We start from the raw sequence: 22296 nt of genomic DNA, 5'->3' as shown, positions 1-22296 counted from the left end.
ATAATTTTTAAGTTAGTGACTCAACTCTTCTGTATTTGTAATAATTTTGATTGCCTGAACTTTGAGTACTTGAGGAATAATATTGATACATCCAACTATACAGTTGAATTTGCCTAGTTTTCACTATAATTTACTCAGTTCATGCTTCATATTTTTGAAGCTGTTTTATATGGTGCAGACTTATTTACAGTTGTGCTTATATCTTCTTAGAAACTGCAGTTTTTACCTTCAATCCTGAATCTGTATATTTTTTAAGTTGCTTTCTGTTCTAAAGTCTCTATGTCCTGACATACCTGTATGCCTGTATGCCTGTCTATATTAATGCACAAGCTAGCTTCTTTAATTAACATTTTCCTGATATTTTTCTATCCTCATGTAGTTTTTATTTTGCTGTTAAGTTCAATATCTACATAAGGTTTCAATTTATTATTCAGTATGTCTGATTAAAAGGTTATCCCTTCAAACGTTATTATGATTCATAATTTGCATATTTATAAATTAACTATATTTCAGTTTATTCATTAAGATTTCCTTTTCTTTTACCCAATGGCTTCTTTCTGTCCAAGGGTTTTTTTCCAGGATACCTCATTACATTAGGTATTCTTTACACTGCCTTTTTTTTTTTTAATTTTAGTTGTCTCAAAATTTCTGTGTTCATTTTGCCATATTTAGTTTTACTACTTTTTTTTTTTACTTTCTTAGCCACATTTAGTTTTTAATTGAATTTGTATTTATTTCTTTTTGTCTGTGTGTTTGGTTTTTCTTTATTCCACTGTTTCCTTCAGGGATTTAGTGTATATGTACTTATTATTTCCCTTTAGTGATGATCCTTGCATTTTCATCATACCTTTTTAAGGTTTAACCATACCTGGGCCACCTTCCCCCCTAAGTATCAGGGTTTAAAACCCAATTAACTTACAAAGTATTTTTGAAAAAAATTTATTTCTGTCATCTTTACTCTTTACATTACAAAGTACTACGATGACTTTATTCATCCAAAAATAGTACCTATCATTGCTTTTGTTTATTAGTAATTTCTGGGGTTTTTTTGTTTGTGTGTGTGTGTGTGTGTGTGTGAGTGTGTGAGAGTTTCCTTCTGAAATAATAGTAATTTCCTTTTGAATTATATTCTCTTCCTTAAGATATATATAAGGACAGTTCTCTACCCACTTTTGTTAAGCATTTAATATTTATATAATACTCGTAATGTCATTGTGATACATAATACACATAAAATATATACATGAAATGTGGATGAAGAGTGTATTGAATAGACATTTAAGAAGGTCACAAACTCTCTCTGCAAGAGAAGTTGTTTTTGTGACCCTTCTCAATCACATGCCTCTTCCTTCCAACCATCATTTAGAATTTAATGATCATCATTTCAGTGCTTTGCTTTTCATTAAAGTTTTACCTCTTATGCATCCTTACACAATACAGTGTGACTGTTTTCTACCTTTATATAATTTGCAATCATATGGTTTATACAGTTTGGTAACTTGGTCTAGTACTTATAAATTGTTTTCATTGATTTTAGTATTAATTTTACAAATATTAAAGTATGTCCATTCTTAGTAAATGAAAATTGAAGTTTATATCAGCTTTTAATTGTCAAGACTCACTCACTTATGACTTTCCTTGCATGTGTGCCTGCATTTCAGCAGGGGGTATGTATACCAATGAGTGAGTTTGCTATGTCTTGAAGTGTATATGTATATGTAACTTTTAAGTCAGGATATCTTACTTCCTTTGGGTTTTCTTACCCTTCAGTGGTCTTTTCGTGTGTTCTACACGTTTATCTGTCATTTCGTCAGCATTCATTTCTGTGAATTACCAGCAGTTTATCATCAATATGATAGAAAACTAGGGGATATATGCTCGTTTTCCAGTAATGTAAGTTTTCTCAGATTGACACAAGTCTTGTAAAGAGGACTCTGAGAGACCAAGTCTTTCAAGTAAAGCAGTAGCTATGTTGTTTCTGTTTCTTGTGGCTGGAAATCCTCCTATTTGTGGAGTTTATCAGTGTCAGAAGTTACCCGGTTCTAGTGGAACTTTTGGGGTTTTTCCCACCCAATTGGATTGGATTGTTTCATAAAGGACTTTTAACAGAATGAGAGTATTGAGAATTGTTATCTTTTCTTCACCTAACTATGGAATAAAATTACTTGGTTCCAAATTCCAGAAGCCAGTGATTACCAGAGGAAATTCAGGGCCAGTGGATAAAATCAGCTGTGTAAGTGGTCAGAGATGCCTGCAGTGCATGGGATCCTAATCAGATATGGTGTCCAGTGGTGGGCCTTCCCCCCTTTATCCTGGGCTCTGTTTTTTTAGAATTCTTGTTGCTGAGCTCCACTTGTCCCCCTTTTTTGCATTACCTTTTAACAGTTCAAATTCCTGAGCATGGAATCATGAATAATTTCATTACCTTCTTTTTTTCCTGTATTACAATGTATTAACTCTAACAAAGTGGTGTTCAAGATCAATCCAGAGGTAAAAATCATACTGTGATTGTAATTAAGTTAGAAATATACTGTAGTATATTGTGACAATAAATGTTGTGACAGTAAATAAAATTATTTATTTGATTGAAAATTCCTATTATTTAACATGATTATATTTGGTTTTAGCATTGCAGTCATATAAAATGCTGTGATCCTGTAAATTGTGCTCTGAAGCCAATGGCAACGTGTGGTACTGGACCATGCTGTGACAAAAAAACTTGTCATGTAAGTTTTTGAAATACTGCATTATTTTCTTCCATGAAATTTTTGTAGGTTTGTGAGTTCATTTTGGGGGGCTTTTTTACTTTCTTTCTGTTAGTTTATGCTCTGATTCATGCACAGTTGATTTCAGAATTGAATGGTGGTCCTTAGGTCTTTTTTAACCCCCTTTTTTAGCTCCACCTCTCACTGTGTTGTTTCAGTCTCTGCTCAAGACCCACCGTGTTGTTGCATTCAGTAGCAATTCCAGGTAGTTTGCATGCTAGGGCCTCCTCTCAGTAGTGCCTGAAAGGTCGCTCTTCACGGTCAAACAACTTTTGATAAAATTAAAATAAGCGTCCCAACACACACTTAATATGCAATATTTGAATACAGAGACAATAGGAATGAAAAAATCTCATACTGAAAGTAGCAGAAAAGGAATCCGTGTAGAAGAGTCAGCAATATGTAGCGTGTCTACTACTGAAGGTGAACTTTGACAAAGCCCTGCAGGTGGACTGACTGAATCCTTGTCTTCCCCTGGGAAGTTCTCCATCCAGGTTTCCTTTGTAGCCACATCCGATAGGAGACTGGGAACGAGCGCTGTTCCAGGGTTTGCTGCATTTTAGCGACTGCCCTTTTTGGTGTTGCTTTCAGGAGTCTGTGAAAAACATAGAAGCTGATTAATGAGAGGTTTTGACGGTCAGATTTGGCTTTTTCTCTGTCGGTGAATCCCTGGTAACATTACTTTGTTCTGTGAGTGTTCTCTTTCCTTCTCTGGGCTAGTTTTTAAAGCCACAGCTCCTTTGCTTTGAAGGCACGAGTATAGAGACCAGCTAGGGTTTACACTTCTTCGTGGTAACTCTCCTTGGTCTTTCCTTCACCAGAGCTCTCATCTCAGTCTTTGTCTCCAAATCAGTGGGACTGAGCAATCAGTGAGGCTTTTCTAAGCAGTCCATCGCCCTTTCCCCACATCACAAAGGATAGTTTATTAAATGGAGAAAATCACAACATTTGATGGAATGAAAATTCATAGCATTAGTTGCTAGGGAGGGTTTCAGGGTAACAGCTAAATGTACTGTGTTAGTGTGCATTAACTTTATTATGTGTTGCAGCAGAAAATTTGGCCTGTGTTGGCATTTAAAGGCTCACAGGTGCCTTACGCTCTTGCTGTCATTTGTTCATTCTTGGTCTTAGTGTAAAGGCTTTCTGTTTCCTTCTGTGTCTACTTTCAGGTAGGCCAGTTTCCACTGATGTTTGTGGGAAGTTTAATGATTTGATCCAGTTTTTTTCCTTTATATTTTTAATTTAGATAGACCCAAGTCCAAGTGCAAAGACATGGAAGATCAATAATTAAACCAGCTATTCTTATGACAGATAACAGTGATGAACATGTTTTTAGCCAGTACTCAGACATTCCTGTATGCAATTTAAGAAATTGTGATTGGTACCTTCAGTTCTGTCTTCATAATGAGAAGCCAAGCAAAGGATGACAAACAGACGGTTGTGAGGCTTACATAGGAGAAGAGTTTAGCTTCGTGCTCAGTTGAATATTTGTAAAACAGGAACAGCACGATCTTAACCCTGTAGATCTGCTGGATATGCTTGCCTTTGTGTGGGCCGTTCTTACGCTTTTTTCTGTGTGTGGTACAGGTAGCTCATTGCAGTTCCGGGCTTTTCGAGGCCGTGGTGTACAATATTCCAGAAGAACAGAGGGATCCTCTCTTTCCCAACATCCACCCCCATCCCTGGTAGTGAAGGAAACCGCAACCCACCCCTACACTCTACGTTAAATTTCCCACCGCTGTGTCTAGGGAGCAGTGTTCCAATTATCATCCTGAGTCAAAAGCAGAGTGTCGACCGAAATAAATGCACAGCCTAAAAGATGAGAGTTATGTTTTATTTGGTGGACATTTCAGAGGACTCGAATCCCTTCATTCCTGGGATGACAGCCTCTCAGATGGTGCTGAGGGACTGCTCCGAAGAGGTAGGGGAGGAGCTAGGATATATAGGAGTTTTACAAGAAAGACCAGGTTGTCATAACATTAAAAAATTACTTGTTAACTGAAGAAAACGAGACATCTCACATTGAAGAATTTAGTGCTTTTCTGTGTATGAGAGGGAGCAAACATTTGGGCTCATTGAAATCGTTTTTCTAAAAAGCATCTAGCTACCTCTAGGGTGTTTTATTTTGTCCTTTATTATTGTGAGTCCGCCCAGAGTGCACCATTATGAGTGGCTGCAGAGGCTGGGCTGCAGGCTTGTCTTCACTGGGGGGTGGTGGCAGTGGCTGATGACTTGATGGCTTCAACATTCTTTGTTTACTATATTGCTTGCAGTATTTTTTGTTCATGAGAGCCATGTGATTTGTAAACTTCTCATGGTGGAAGTGGAGCAGGTCCTAAAAGGAAAATTGACATGCAAAAGTAATTCAAGATGTACATTTAGAAACATTTTAGAAATACAGCAAAGACTGGCATCTGAGTCCGTTACAGGATTTCAGGAGTGCGGTTAATTAGAAGAAGCAAACGTTGAATAACAAATACAGGTAGCTTTATATCAGATATTTTCTATTTATCTGGAAGTAAATATTCAGGGTAAGCCCAGCATTTGAAGTATGAGAACTTTCACTAGAGCCATTTTTCAAATTGAGGTGAAAAGCACACAAGATAAAACTAACCATTTTCAAGTGACGAACTGAGTGGCATCACAGTGTTGTGCAGCTGCCAGCTCTGCCTCGTGCTGTACCAGGGTCATCCCCCAAACAGGAGAGCCCTGACCCCTGAAGCACTTGCTCTCCTTTTCTTACTGAATTGCACAGGAGCCCCCCACTTTGGGGGCCCTAGCTGAAACCAGAGCCCTCCTGCCTCCATCAAGGAGTTCTCTCCTGCTCAGGAACTTGCTGCCAATAATGAAAGTGAGTTTGGTGACCTTTGTGTCTGGTTTTCCTCACTTAATACAGTGTTTTCAGGTTTCCTCCACCTTGTAGCATATATCAGTACTCCATTCCTGTAAATGGCCCAGAACATTCCACTGTGTGCATGTGCCACAGTTTGTTTATCCATTCATCCACTGATGAACATTTGGCTTCTTCCTGCTCTATTTCACCAGACTTTTACGTGAATTCATAATTTAACTTTAAATACTTACAGAGGTAATAGTAATGGAAATGATAGTTACAAGTACAATGCTCCTATTTAAATTTTTTATGTTTTGTTTTACTACTTTGAAAACGAATCTTGGTTTTTCTTTGTCTCACAGGTATTTTCAAAAGGAAAATTATGTAGAAAAAGCACAGATCTGTGTGATTTTCCAGAATATTGCGATGGCAGATCTGAGTTCTGTGTACCTGACATGAAAGCTGCTGATTTAGAACTGTGTAATAATAAGACTGCCTATTGTTTCGAAGGAACGTGCCGTGACCCTGATCAGCAGTGTGCACAGTTGTTTGGAAAATGTAATAGTTCTGTCTTTCTTTTTGAGGTTTATATTTATACTGTATTTTTTCCTAAAGTTAGTAACCCACCCTATAGCCATGATCATAATTCTTGCTTAATCTAAATTTGAAAATAAAATTGCAAATCAAAGCAATGTTGAACTATGTCAAGAGGTGAAAAAGACCTTGTAAGTATAGGACAAAGAGAGTAGAATATAATTCAAATTTCAGGTGATTGGTGACAAGGAAGTAGAATGTTAGAGTTATAGATAATTGAGCAAATGACTGTTTTAGTTCTTAATCATTTCTGCACTATAATAACAATTTTCCTATTCTCAAGTGGGGACTTTCTAGTAAGTGTTTCTCCTTCATGTATACCAGTGGATTACAGCAAAAATTTAGAGTAGATGACAATGACTGGGCTTTGTTAGATGTCTCTATACCAATTTACCATACGTTTAGTTTTTTAATGTTTTTTTTTTAAGATGATTAATTGCAACTTTATATTTTCAGTTGCAAAAGCGGGTACTGATATATGTATGCAAGAAGTGAATATGCACTCAGACAATTTTGGAAACTGTAACGCTGCATTTTGTCATCTTAGGTGTGTATTTTGAAAAATATACATTTTCCTAATGCAATGTATGTGTATGTGTGTGTACTGCAAAGAATCACTCAGTACAAATGAGGGATGACTATAGTATATAAAGACAAATCTACATGTTGCCCTTTGTAAGATGGTGTATGTTCTGAATAGCTTTGGTGTTATGATCTGAATAACAGTTTGAATTATCCTCACATTTTTCATTGTTATTATGTAATTTATTTTGTGGCTAAATGACATAAGGGTAATTTTTTCTGTCTTAAATCATAGGAATGTCTTATGCGGAAAGTTAGTTTGTACCTGGACACGAACAGAAGTAGTGCCATTTAAAAATTTTGATACTCAATATGCTTACGTTGATGGCCTTGTGTGTATATCTGCAAGTCTGAGAAATCTGACACCAGTGTTACTGCCAGTGGATTATACCTATGTATGGAATGGCACTATGTGTGGTCCAAATCGGGTAAATGAAAACTTTTCTTAATTCTATATATCGTGTGTGAGTGTCTTAGTGTCAGTGTGTGTGTGCGTGAGAGAGCGAGACAGACCTTAAGATTTTTTTATTTGTAATTGTTAAAATTTTGGTGACTCCATCACGAACGTAAGCCTTAAAGGTCAAAATTTTTGTTGGTTAAAGAAACACTTGCTTTAACTATCTGTCATATTTTATTATGAATTTTACTCTTGATATTTAAAGTTGTTTCCTCACGCTTGAGTATCTTACTTAGCCTCTTCACTAGGCCAGGACCAGGTCTGCAATAATTTGTGTAAAAAAATAAGAAAAAAGAATGAAATAATGCACCCAAAAAGTAGGTCAAAACAGCCTGAATGTTAAGAACAACAAAGACGATTAATTTAGCTACAGTGAAAGTAAAACATTTATTTGCTCATTAGCTTACTTTCCCTAATTCTTTTTCCAAAACCCTAATATATCTGTTAAAAATTCACCCTTTCTTAGGTCACAAAAGAGAGTAAGCTTTATTTATTTGTATTTTTCTTAAACATTTAAAGAAACATTAATAGAAGGCTTTAAACTTGTACCATTGAAAATTTAGCTGAGTAATGTAAAACAATACACAGTTAATTCACATTTAAATTTAAATTATTTACCTTGAGAAATAATATTTTAAGAAATGAAAAATAAGAGGAAAATAGAAGTGAATAGTAAAATTGAATGGGAAGAGATATTCTTACCTAAACATAATAAAGTAATCACAACGGAACGTACTGGTGCTGATTACATTTTAAAATAATATTGTTAGCCCTTCAAAGATCATTTAAATCAAATGGCAAATAGTTTTCTATAAATATGGCAGAGTAAAGAAATACATTTATTGTCTAATTTCATCATTCATTAATTGGAAAAAAGCACGATAGTGGCTTATACACATGGCGTAACACTGAAAAAATAATTTTGTCTGTCCCTAGTTTTTGGCAGAGAGCTTCTAAACCTCTTGGGATTTCCTGACTGATAAGAATGGTTTTTTGTCATTCATAATTTGCCCTTTCCAATCAAACTGAATTTACGCTAACGAGGTAATAGGGTACGGCCTCTAGATGGCTTCAGGATAGAGCTGGTCGCCAGAAAGACCAAGTAATTAGAGGCATGGAACTTCTAGTTCCATTCACAACTTCCATAAAGGGAGTGGTGTGGCTGGAGACTGAACTATATAAAAACTTTTGAACAGTGAGGTTCAGGGAACTTCCAAGTTGTTGAAATAAAAATGAATATCCAACAATTGTTTTTGTCTATCAGTTGGAAATTGAAAATAATAATTGATGATGAGAAGTGTAATTTACGGTCATACTAAAACAAATATAAATTAGCGCATACTTTCTGGAGAGTGATTTAGAAATATGTAAGAAGTCAAATATATTATACCTTTCTATGGATTTTAAACATTTATTATTATTACTTTTTTGAGATCTTACTGAAACATAACATTATATCAACTCCATTTGTACAACATAATGATTCAATATTTATATATATTTCAAAATGGTCACCACAATAAGTCTAATTAATATGTCACTGTATATAGTTACAATTTTTTTCTTATGAGAAATTTAAGGTTACTCTCTTGTCAAGTTTCAAATATGGAATAAAATACTATCAGCTATAGTCACCATCCTATACTGTACACTGGAAATCTCCCAGACTTTACAACTGGAAGTTTGTACCTTTTGACGCCCTTCACCCATTTTGCTCAACCCCCAAATGCCACCTCTGGCAGCCACCAGTCTGTTCCCTGTATCTGTGAGCTTTGAGTTTTCTTGGTTTTGGTTTTATTCTTTCTGGGATTCCACATATAAGTGAGATCATACAGTATTTATTTGCCTTTCTGTCTGACTTATTTCATTTAGCATAATGCTCTCAAAGTCCATCGACATTGTCAAAACTGGCACGATTTCAGTTTGTGTGGCTGAATAGTATTCTGTTGTGTATATAGATTACATTTTCTTTACTCAGTTCATCCACTGACAGACACGAGTTGCTTCCACATCTTAGCAATTATAAATAATGCTGAAATGAACATGAAGGTGTGGATATATTTTTGAGTTAGTGTTTTTCATTTTCTTCAGATAAATACCCACAAGTGAGATTGCTGGGTCATGTGGTACTTCCATTTGTAATTTTTTTGGATGAAACTCCATACTGCTTTTTATATTGGCTGCACCAACTTACATTCCCACCAACAGAAACTAAACTTCCCTTTCCTCTAGTTCTAAGCCAGCACTTACTCCTTGTCTTTATGATAATAGCCATTCTACTGTCTTAGAAGAACAGGAGAAACAATTTAAAGATAGAAAAGTATTTGAGGAGATAATGTCTGGAAAATTTCCAAATCTATCAAAAGGTATAAACCTACAAATGCAAGAAGCCAAAAATACATTATATAGAATGAACCCAATGAAATCCATAGTAGGATGCAGTATAATAAAATTTCTGAAAGACAAGGACAAACAAAAATAATCTTAAAATCAATGAAAGTGAAATAATTTTATGTACTGGATAAACACAATTACAATGACAACAATTGCAATAAAACCATAGGGAACTAGACATACAAATGCCATAGAGGATTGCCATGCCAGTTAATTAGCCTTCTCTCATCCCACATGACACTTCAGTTCAGCAAGTGTCCTGTGGAAAAATGGGCCATTTATTTAAAAGACCTCTGGTTTCTCCCATCAGCCCTGTGTGACCATGACAAGCTTTACAGGTTACTCATGTCTCCTACATGATTCTCTGCCTGGGAAAGTCCGATCATTAGACCCTGCCCAACTGGGCAACGTCCCCATGGATGGAAAAGAAAACAGAAAGGAGAGGGGAGGAAATGGAAGGGGATGGAAGGGAAAGGAAGGAAAGGGAGGAGAAGGGAAGGGAAGGAGACAGGAAGAAAGGAAGACAAAGACTGACTTTTCCTGCTCATGCCAGTAGGAGCTTTAAGCTGGCAATGATGTTTTGATCCCACACCCTTTTTAAAATACAAATCCTAATTGGCAGCTCTCTCTGTGTGACTGGGTCTGTCACATGACAGCCTTTATTTTGGAGGCTGGCTTTTAGGCCACAGGCCTAACTTCTGGTACTTGCAGTAGTTTAATTGGATAGAGGATACATCACTGGAGACGCCCGGATTCTGTAGTCACCATTAATTCAGTTGCTTTAGGAGACAAAATACCCTTCTAAATTGTCTCCCTTGGGATCAAAGCATTGTGTTGACTGTTCTGAAACTGGGGGAAAGGGAGAGGTGAGTAGTGAATCTGGAGAGCTGACGAGCTGCGTGGTTTTGTGGACAGACCTCCACTGGCCTTTCCGCATGGTGGCCGCCCTGTCCGGTCTTGCCCTTTCAGCTCTCCTTCCTGCTTTTCCTGAGGACTCGGGGGCTCCAGCCCCTCCAGAGCCTTGTGAGCTAATCCACTAGGCTCTCTCCTTTGCCACTGTGTCCCCTGTTGCTTTCTCACTTCACTTCATCCAACACTGGCCTTCATTTTATTTCAGAATCCCAGGAAGTTCTTAAACCTCTCATGTTCTGGTTGTCTCTTTCTGACTTTCCTCTACTCTCATTTATTGGGAAGAAAGGGGGCTTAAAATTGTGTGGGCCAGATCTGTGAATTTGAATCACTCTAGTTATTTTAAAAATTCATCAAGGTTATACTTTATTTTCATTTGTTATTTTACAGTGTTCAGTTGTTTTCAGAGAGGTTAGAAAGGAAAGGCTTCTTTACCGTGTCCTCATTAAATGTGATTCCTGTGTAAAAATCAACCTGTTTATTGATAGATAAGAAATAAAAGAGAAAGAGAGAAATGGAACTATTTGGTTTTTTTTTAGCATTTTTTAATTGAGGTATAGTCATCTTACAATGTTGTGTCAAATTCCAGTGTAGAGCACAATTTTTCAGTCATACATGAGCACACATACATGCCTTGTCATATTTTTTTTTTCACTGTGAGCTACCACAAGATCTTGTATATATTTCCCTGTGCTATATAGTATAATCTTGTTTATCTATTCTACATTTTGAAGTCCCAGTCTGTCCCTTCCCAACCCCCACCCCCTTGGCAACCACAAGTTTGTACTCTATGTCTATGAGTCTGTTTCTGTTTGTATTTGTGTTCTTTTCTTTTTTTTTTTTTTTTTTAAGATTCCACATATGAGCGATCTCATGTGGTATTTTTCTTTCTCTTTCTGGCTTACTTCACTTAGAATGACATTCTCCAGGAGCATCCATGTTGCTGCAAATGGCGTTATGTTGTCGGTTTTTATGGCTGAGTAGTATTCCATTGTATAAATATACCACTTCTTCTTTATCCAGTCACCTGTCGATGGACATTTAGGCTGTCTCCATGTCTTGGCTATTGTAAATAGTGCTGCTATGAACATTGGGGTGCAGGTGTCATCTTGAAGTAGGGTTCCTTCTGGATATATGCCCAGGAGTCTTTTGAGGAATCTCCACACTGTTTTCCCCAGTGGCTGCACCAGACTGCATTCCCACCAGCAGTGTAGGAGGGTTCCCTTTTCTCCACAGCCTCTCCAGCATTTGTCATTTGTGGACTTTTGAATGATGGCCATTCTGACTGTAGTTTTGCTTTGCATTTCTCGGATAATTAGTGATATTGAGCATTTTTTCATGTGCCTATTGATCATTTGTATTTCTTCCTAGGAGAATTGCTTGTTTAGGTCTTCTGCCCATTTTTGGATTGGGTTGTTCGGTTGTTTCTTATTAAGTTGTATGAGCTGCTTATGTTTTCTGGAGATGAAGCCTTTGTCGGTTTCATTTGCAAAAATTTTCTCCCATTCCGTAGCTTGTCGTTTTGTTTTACTTACAGTTTCCTTTGCTGTGCAGAAGCTTGTAAGTTTCATTAGGTCTCATGTGTTTATTCTTGGTTTTATTTCTATTGCTTGGGTATTGTCCTCTGAAAACATTTTTGAGATGTATGTCAGATAATGTTTTGCCTATATGTTCTTCTAGGTGGTTTATTGTATCTTGTCTTATGTTTAAGTCTTTGATCCATTTTGAGTTTATTTTTATGTATGGTGTGAGGGAGTGTTCTAGCTTCACTGATTTACATGCTGCTGTTCAGTTTTCCCAACACCATTTGCTGAAGAGACTGTCTTTATTCCATTGTATATTCTTGCCTCCTTTGTTGAAGATTAGTTGACCAAAAGTTTGTGGGTTCATTTATGGGCTCTCTATTCTGTTCCATTGGTCCATAAGTCTGTTTTTGTACCAATACCATGCTGTCTTGATGACTGTAGCTCTATAGTATTGTCTGAAGTCTGGGAGAGTTATTCCTCCAGCCTCTTTCTTTTTCTTCAGTACTGTTTTGGCAATTCTAGGTCTTTTGTGGTTCCATATAAATTTTATTATGATTTGTTCTAGTTCTGTGAAATATGTCCTGGGTAATATGATAGGGATTGCATTAAATCTGTAGATTGCCTTGGGCAGTATGACCATTTAACAATATTGATTCTTCCAATCCAGGAGCATGGGGTATCTCTCCACTTTTTTAAAGTCTTCTTTAATTTGCTTAATCAGCGTTTTATAGTTTTCCATGTATAAGTCTTTCACCTCCTTGGTTAGATTTATTCCTAGGTATTTTATTACTTTGGGTGCTATTTTAAAGGGGATTGTTTCTTTACTTTCTTTTTCTGTTGATTCATCATTAGTGTAAAGAAATGCAACTGATTTTTGAACGTTAATCCTGTAACCTGCTACCTTGCTGAGTTCTTTGATTTTTTTTAGTAGTTTTAGGGTTTTCTATGTATACTATTATGCCATCTGCATATAGTGACACTTTCACCTCTTCTTTTCCAATTTGGATCCCTTTTATTTCTCTCTCTTTCCTGATTGCTGTGGCTAGGACTTCCAAGACTATGTTGAATAGGAGTGGTGATAGTGGGCAGCCTTGTCTTGTCCCAGATTTTAGTGGGAAGCTTTTGAGTTTTTCACCGTTGAGTACTATGCTGGCTGTAGGTTTGTCGTATATAGTTTTTATTATGTTGAGATATGATCCCTCTGTCCCCACTTTGGTGAGAGTTTTTATTACAAATGGGTGTTGAATTTTCGCAAATGTGTCTCTGCATTTATTGAGATGATCATATGGTTTTTATCCTTTTTCTTGTTGATGTGATGTATTACATTGATTGATTTGCATATGTTGAACCACCCTTGTGTCCCTGGGATGAACCCCACTTGGTCATGATGCATAATCTTCTTTATGTGCTGTTGGATTCTATTTGCTAAAATTTCGGTAAGGAGTTTTGCATCTATGGTCATCAGTGACATTGGTCTGTAATTCTCTTTTTTGGTGGTGTCTTTGCCTGGTTTTGGTATCAGGGTGATGGTGGCTTCATAGAATGAGTTTAGGAGTATTCCCTCCTTTTCAATCTTCTGAAAGAGTTTGAGAAGGACTGTTACAAGTTCTTCTTTGTGTGTTTGGTAGAATTCCCCGCTGAAGCCATCCAGTCCTGGACTTTTATTTGTAGGGAGGTTTTTTATTGCTGATTTGATTTCATTTCTAGTGATCAGTTTCTTCAACTGGTCAGTTTCTTCTCGATTCAGTCTTGGTGGACTGTATGTTTCCAGAAACTTGTCCGTCTCCTCTAGGTTATCCATTTTGGTTCCATACAGTTTTTCATAATAGTCTTATATGCTATTCTGTATTTCCATGTTATTTGTTGTGATTTCTCCATTTTCCTTTCTTATTTTGCTGATTTGTGCTCTCCCTTTTTTCTCCTTTGTGAGTTTGGCCAGAGGTTTGTCGGTTTGTCGATTTTATTTACTCTTTCAAAAAACCAGCTTTTGGTTTGATTGATTTTTTTCTATTGTTTTTTTAATCTCTATTTTATTTATTTTCTCCCTGATCTTTATTATTTCCTTCCTTCTGCTGACTTTTGGGTTTGAGACTGTTTCTTATTTATTGACATGAAGAAATATGTCTTCCTTTTTAATTATAGTAAAAATTGTAAATAAAACATATATTTAACACTGTAATATACTGTTTGAAGGGTGTATTACATGGAGATAGGCATTATTCCAGCAATGCAAGCCCTTAATACTGGTTGTGATGGAAAGCTTCTTTGAATCTTTATTTATAAAATAGAGAATAGAATAGTTTATCAAACTGATTCTAGTGCACATAGGTAGGCGAGGGGAGAGAAGAACATCTCATCATGTTCATTTCAAACTGGAAAAGGAGGATGTTTGGGGCATGTAACTGCCCACAAGTAGATAGGCTGATCAATGAACGGATAAATGAAATTACTCCCTTTTTCTCACCCATTCTTATACATAGGAATATAAGAAAATAAACCACATAATCTAGACTTTGCCCTCAGGAAATATGCTTTTAGTTCTATTAGGATTTTTTTTGAGCCTTGATTAACTGTTTCTGAGACCATATTTGTGTCTCTTGTTCAAAGAAGGAAGTCTTACATGTTAATATCTGAGACCAAGGCTAAGTGCTATCATAGTGTCCCTCGCTTTTTTTGTCATTACAAAAGATCCAGCTGCACATTGATCTGTTTACTTGAAGGAAATTGTATCAGAAGCATGGCTCTTAACTTTTTCTGGCTTGGTTTTCCCCTGAAAATAACCCAGGGAGGTATGACTAGTTCATTATTGCTTCGGTGACACTGTCTAAAGAGCAGTAGAATGAAAACAGGTTTGTGCACAGATAATGCTGGTTTGTCTAACATTTTGTTTTTCTCGCTGGCTTCATCAGAGCACCTTCAGTTAATTAACAAGCTGATATTTGTTCTTAATTAGCAGTGGTGTAGAAAATAATGATATTTTTAGATTATTCATCAGATGGTGGGTATTCTCTCAGATACTTTAGAAAATCCATCAGATAGTCTTAGTAGATTCCCCCAAAGATACTCAGACTAAACTGAAATGTGGATAGACAAATATTTAGAGTCTACATAGAAATCAGGTTAAATAAATAATTAGAATAATATCCTTTATTTAGTGAGCGTTTACTATGTACCAAAGACTGATTTTGTTCCTTCACATGTAACAAATTATTCATCCTGATAGCCTATGAGGTGGGTATAGTTATTATTCCCGATTCAGAGATGGATAGACTGAGGTATGGAGGGATTAAATAAATTTCTCAAGGTCACACATTTTTCTAATACAGAAGATAAGAAGTAATGTCACTAAAGTTGGAAAAAAATGTAAAAATGTCAGGAAGACTGGTATTGAGCTTTTGATCACTAGGTGGGCTCTGTGAGTAAAGTTCTTACACTGAATATTTGCTCTGTTAATAACTGATGGCATGACCTTAATTTTCATCAACTGTAAAATAAGAATAAAAATATCTCCTTCACAGGGTTAATGTGAGTATATATTATGAAAATGCATAAAAAGTGAGAAAATAAACCCTAACTCATTATAGTACCAGTTGGCTATTTTTATACTTATGCCAACTAATATCAATAAATGCACAGTTCTGATCTCTCAAAGATAAAAATTGTATCTGATTCTCAAAATTTGATATTTGTGGTAAGGTAGATGTGAAATACAGGTTCATCTGAGACGTATGTATCTTGTACATTTAACTTTCTTACCAAGTGCGGTTGTTCAACTCTTGACTTTACATTTAAAATTTTTGTTGTTGGTTGTTTTAACATGCTAGTTTTGTGAAAGGGCAAGTTGCAGAACCATTGAAAACGAACGTGCACTATGTATTTCCCAACAGAAATGCAAAGGACATGGGGTATGTATAATGGTTACTCTATTTTTAAATATAGTCACTTTGATCCATGTGGTAACATTTTTCAGTATAATAATGCGTAGAATTATTTGAAGTGTACAAATTTCTTTGGAAAATTGAAATTAAGGGAAGCAGATACCATTATTCACACATATGTATGTGATTTATGTGTTCAATCAGGGTTTATAGGCCTTGTGAGCAAATAAGCTTTGAAATTTGTACTAAAATGCAATGTGAAACTATTATTATAATGTTAGATTAAGATTATGAGATTTTAGAAATGAAGTATTACACACATTTATACATACATATAAATATTGCTCATAATTACTATGTGTACTAATATTTAAACACAATATATTTATATTATGCGTATTGTTTATAATCTAGTATTTTCATGGGAGCAGAGTTTCCTGTTCATTCAGATCTGCTTCATCCTTCAACAGCTTCATTGTGTTTCTCTGTATGTCTCTTCCATACTATATTTGGAAATTTATTCATTGATGGACTTTCAGAGAAGGCTGAATTTTTACTTAACTACTGTAAATAGTAGGTAAAGTGGACACTGTTGTACATTCACCTTTGCACATTTTTCTGATTCCTTAAATTGTTAGCAGTGAAATCTGATGAGCAATTTAAATTTTCATTAATATTATATGGTTTTCACCTATCATGTATAAAAAGGTGTATTTCCTTACATTCTGGCCAGACTAGTTTCTCTATCTTTTTAATCTCTTCAAACATGCTAAATCCACTGTTAATTTTCATTTATTTAATAATTATATAGTTCTTAAACATGTATGGTCACATTTTCCATTTGCATATCTATTTGTCCATCCACCATGGAATAATCTACTGGGTTATAGGAATTTTGTAAGCTTTGTAAGTTCTTCCAAGCATGCGTTTGGCTTTAACTGTGTAGCTCTTGTCTCCTGCCATCTCGACACTTCACGTTTCATATAGTCATCCAGGGTAAAGGTGACCCGTGTGTCTTTTATCATATTTTTCTCTCAGATCACTTATATGTCCAGTTATTTACAGATTCTTTTCAATTTCTTCTTTATTTAATTTGAATCTAATTTCTTACTAACTTTTTCACAAACCTACATCTGGATTCTCTGTTCTGTTTCTGGCCCTTCTTTTGATTCACCCACCAGATTACATTTATAGATATTTCCTAGCCACCTTCTCTCTATTAAAATAAATTTTGCTATCTGTGTCTGATGAAGCAAACTTCTTCCTTTAGTTCCCCCCCCCCTTTTTTTGTAAAAATTGGCTCTTGTGATGGCTAATTTTTTAAAACTAGCACAATTCATAGTGTATTTGAACTCCTACTGTTTTATAATTTCTAGGTTCGTCATTCTCATGCCTTTGTAGAATAAGGCATTTCAGTTGTGTCAGAATATGATATACTTTTAAAAAGAGTTTACTATTTTTACTATTACAAGGGACGAGAAAATCTCTATAACATTTGAAAAGATACTGCATGAACATTACATTAATTTTTATTTTTAAATTGCTTTCCACATTAATATAAAAACTACCCCACTGTATGTGTGTGTGTATATATATAAAACATACAGTACTTAGGGAAAGAGTTTACTTTGACTAAAAATAACAATGTGTGTAATTTTTACGCTGTACGTAAAATTCTCTTTTTAAATTTGATTTTGGTTCTAGGTTTGCAATACTTTAAATAATTGTCACTGTGATGCTGGATATGCTCCTCCAAATTGTAGCGAAAGACCCTCATCACCAGGAGGAAGTATAGATGATGGGTTTTGGTCTGTAGATGGTTAGTATCTAAGTCACTTTGCTCCAACAGAGCTGTCTGCACTTAGGAGAGATACTCTACACCTCCACGGTTTACATGACTTTGAGCACCTGACGTGTGGCCAGTGCAGCTAAGGAACTGAAGTTTCCACTTGATTTCACTTAATGAAAATTTAACTAGTCACTTGTGGTTAGTAGCTACTATATTAGACAGTGCAGCTCTAGATCATAGTGTCAATCAACATTTTGTATGTGCTTTTAATTCACATCCAGAAATGAACATTTTATTAGGCCATCTCTTAATTTTAACCATGGTTCCCAGAACTTTTCTATGTATACAATGGAATTTTCTAGATAGGTATGCTTAATTGATAGAATAGGTGATAGTTTTATTACAGTCTGTATATTCAGTTATACATGTAGATATATATATTCCTTTTCATATTCTTTTTTATTGAAGTATTGTCAGTTTACAGTGTTATGTCAATTTCTGGTGTACAGCATAATGTTTCAGTCATATCCATATATATATTTGTTTTCATATTCTTTTTCATTATAGGTTATTGCAAGATACTGAATATAGTTCCCTGTGCCCTACAGTAGGACCTGGTTGTCTATCTGTTTTACATATAGTAGTGTGTATCTGCAAATCCCAAACTCCCAATTTATTGCTTCCTACCCTGATCTTTCAGGCAACCAGGATGTGAAGAAATTGGGATCTTCTTGGTGTTCTTTTCTCCAGCTCTGTTCAGACTCTTCTAGCATCTCTTTTCCACTCTCACCCCAGTAAGAGCTGCTGTCTCATTCGCTTCAGGCTGTCTCATACTGTGTGCACTTATATTTACCTTATCTTTCTGTAAGGGCACCTGGGAGGATCCGCGCACACACTGGAATCCTTAATCTGCAGAGCAGCTTTCTGTCTGATGCTGCACCCTTCATATTCCAGCCATTTCTCTGCTGTGAACTCTGTCCTCTGCTTCCTTAACCCAGTGGGAATGCTGCACTTTGCCTAGGACTTTAATTCTCTGTGCTGAGATCAGAAAATTGTCCATAGGTAGAATTGGATTTCCGTAACTCAACATCATGTTTTCTTTCCTTCAGATATTATAGTTATATATTTCCTGTTGGCTTCCAGAAACCATTTCCCTCGTGTAATTTGTTATGCTTCATATTTTTATTATTTGGCACCATTTAATGGAAAAAATTCATCATGTCCCAAAGTGGAAGCACCCTAACTTTCTTCCTTAGAGTAATAGATGTCTCTCAATTAATCTAATAATAATTTCTTTAATCAGTCTTTGGAGTAAGTAAGCACATGAGAAGGAACCTCCATTTCCAATATGATTATTTTAGTAAAGTTGGATTAAAGGAGAGTTGACCTTTCCTGATGGACAAGGCAGGGAAAAGAGAGCTTTATAAATACTAAGTTGTACCGTAGCATAAGACTGCTACATGTTTGATTAGTTTCAATATTTTTGCACATATTTGCCAATTTATTTCTTATAATACATAAAACTTCCTGAGATATTTTATTTTAGGTAAATCACTTCTAATCAGCATAGAACTGTATTGTGTGTGTGTTTCAAAGTTACTGATTCTTTTGTCTTTTTGACAAATTTATTTACACTCAATATCATCATAAGTTGCTTTGCTGGTAATTCTGATTGTTTACTTTAGTTATTTTGTATTTCAGTTGTCTGGTTTATTTATTTTGTTTAATGGGACCAAGTTTCCATAGATTTTATTTTCTAATTTTATGTAATATCTTTATAACACCTGGACGAGTACTTCTCTATTCCTCTAATTTTCTAATTATTACAGTGAAAATTAAAGTTAAAACAGTGTCACCTTATACATCTATTATGGAAATTTAACCTTGTTTACTGTTATTGCTTTTTAAAATTAGACTCAGTTATATCAATAATTTTCATTAAATAATTAAAAAAATTTTTTTGCTATATTTTAAAAATGGAAGAGCCTATTAGATAATAATAGCAATTTACTGTGTTCTAAGTAGCAGTTCATAAAAGAGAATATGATGGAATAAAATACATTAGAATGTAGCACATAAATAAATATTAAATATACACATAAGGACTAAAAATAAATTTTATGTATATACATTTGACATGAATATGTCATGCACTTTGGTGCGTTGTCACAGAATATTGGAAAACACTTTTAAGTTTAGTCTTTCTATGACTATATTATTTGAATTTCAAATTTTTATAATTCAGATTACTAACATGATTTGAGTATCATTTTTGAAAAACTTAAAAAGTACCCTTATGTTTTCAGATAGAAGTGCAGACTTTCTGGTAAAACGACGTGGTGCTTCTCGAAAAAATGGCCTCTTGATCAGTTTCTACGTTTTCTTACCTTTCCTCATTTTAATTGCCATTATTGCTTTTAAATGGAATAAAATGAAGATATTTTGGAACAGAGAGGGTACAGTAAGTGGAGGGTAAGTAAACTCATTATTTTTTATATTTCATATTAAAAAATACTTTATCAGGAAAATTCAAATTTCATTCAGAATATTATAAGTAGGCATTCTTGTTGCATTTCTATACACTAACAATGAAATAGCATGAGAGAAATTATGTTATCATCCCATTTACCATTGCATCAAAAAGAATAAAATACCTAGCAATAAACCTACCTAAGGAGACAAAGGATCTAAATCTGAAAACTATAAAATGCTGATGAGGGAAATTGAAGATGGCACAAGCAGATGGAAAGATACACTGTGTTCCTGGATTAGATGAATCGGAATTGATAAAATGGACTACCCAAGGAAATCTATAGATTCAGTGAAATCCCCATCAAATTACCAATGGCATTTTTTACAGAAGTAGAACAAAAATTTTAAAATTTGTAGGGAAACACAAAAGACCCCAGATAGCCAAAACAGTCTTGAGAACAGAGCTGGAGGAAATCATACTCCCTGACTTCAGACTATTGCAAAATGATCACCACAATAAGCCTGGTTAACATCTGTCACCATACATAGCTAGAACAATTTGATTTTCTTCTGATGACGACTTTTAAGATGTACTCTTTTAGCAAGTTGCCAATATACGATACATTATTATTAATGACAGTCACCATGCTGTAAATTACATCCCCATGAGTTATTTATTAAGTTGAAGTTTGTATCTTTTTGACCCCCTTCACCCATTTTTCTCATCCCTCACCCAAAACCTCTGGCAACCCCAAGGCTGTTCTCTGTATCTATGAGCTTTTGTAAAAAGTTTTTATTTTTAGGTTCCATATACAAGTGGGATCATACTTTGTCTTTCTCTGTTTGACTTACTTCATTTTTTTCTTTACTGTAATGCAAGCCACGATTTGCTTAGGGAACATTTAGGAAAACGAGAATGCAGAAATAAGGGTAAATATGTGGATCTTGTTTCTTCTTTCTAAAGCAAATCTTTTTGTTTCTCATTTGTGTAGACAGAGATAAAATAAAATGATACAAAGTTTCCATCAACTCCTTTGTTTCCCAAGGTAGTTAATTTTATTTATCAATAAATGAGCAGCAGCCAGTTAAATTCAGAGTAGTATTCTGCATGTTTCATAAGTCTTCCTGTGCTCTTACTTAAGACATCTTGGAAAAATCTGAATAATTTCAAAAAGTAAACCTGACTTTTGGAAGAGATGCTATAGTAAGAGATTATTGATCATAAATAACAAAATCTGGTCATGACAGTAGTTTCGAGCAACAGTAAATGGTTTCAGGGCTGCAAGGGCCAGAAATGACATAGAGCTGAAACACAAAAGCATGGTGATGAACCGGGTGGTCAGGACCGAGGTCATTCTCTCCATCACCCAAAGGCTTATGATTGGCATCATCTTATTGTCTACGTCCATTCTCTCCAAAATGACTGCTCTGCCTGCACATGGTCCAGGGTACTTAGCTCAGCCCTGTCTAGTTTCATGTTCAAATAAAAATACCAGTCATCTGTCCACAGCCAATATCTCTTAGTTTATATTCTCAAGACACGGAAGGAAGTAGCTGTGCAGGTGTAGCTAAATTCAGCCAGTGTTCTGTCTGGGTTTCTAAGCCTGAGTTAGGTGTTCAAACCTGATCTTATCATCTGTGGCCAAGAATTGTAGCTGTTTGGTAGGAGCCTTTACCAGGGCATTCCTCTTGAACCGGAACTGTGTGTGCATACAAGCCAAAGACAGATGGAGGCTGCAAACATACCACAGAATGTAACAAAACATAGCTGACAGACAGAGAGGCCCCATTAAGGACCTCATTAATAAAAGTGGAATAATGAGTGATCTACATAGAAATATGATAATTGGAGATAGGATCATTTAAGAATTTACATTAAGTTATCTGTTTAACGTTGGAGAAGCATTATCATAGATACTTTAATATTTCATCCTGTCTTCCATGTAGACAAAATTGAGAAAAGTAACAGATGAAATTTTAGTTTGAAATTTTAAAACTGCTTAACATATTTAAAAGGTAGCCTAACATTAGAAAAATTCCAAACACTAGACCATGCGATCCCTGAGGTGGGATATAGGAAGCAAAGTGAATATTGGT

The 22296-nt window shown here is 35.3% G+C and overlaps 1 protein-coding gene across 1 annotated transcript in view; it reads left to right on the top strand.

Annotated features, from left to right (window-relative positions):
- LOC105105439 (A disintegrin and metallopeptidase domain 3) overlaps positions 1–22296 on the top strand; it is a 57061-nt gene that overhangs the window by 32923 nt on the left and 1842 nt on the right. Inside the window, exons 12-18 of the mRNA XM_064477357.1 lie at positions 2628–2726; positions 5961–6156; positions 6649–6739; positions 7010–7202; positions 15885–15965; positions 17643–17757; positions 20034–20199. Of these exons, the coding sequence (XP_064333427.1) occupies positions 2628–2726; positions 5961–6156; positions 6649–6739; positions 7010–7202; positions 15885–15965; positions 17643–17757; positions 20034–20199 (941 nt within the window). The remainder of the gene's footprint in view (positions 1–2627; positions 2727–5960; positions 6157–6648; positions 6740–7009; positions 7203–15884; positions 15966–17642; positions 17758–20033; positions 20200–22296) is intronic.

The sequence above is a fragment of the Camelus dromedarius genome, chromosome 22 (assembly GCF_036321535.1).
Source record: "Camelus dromedarius isolate mCamDro1 chromosome 22, mCamDro1.pat, whole genome shotgun sequence".
Lineage (NCBI taxonomy): Eukaryota > Metazoa > Chordata > Mammalia > Artiodactyla > Camelidae > Camelus > Camelus dromedarius.
This window is presented reverse-complemented; position numbering and strand designations above follow the sequence as displayed.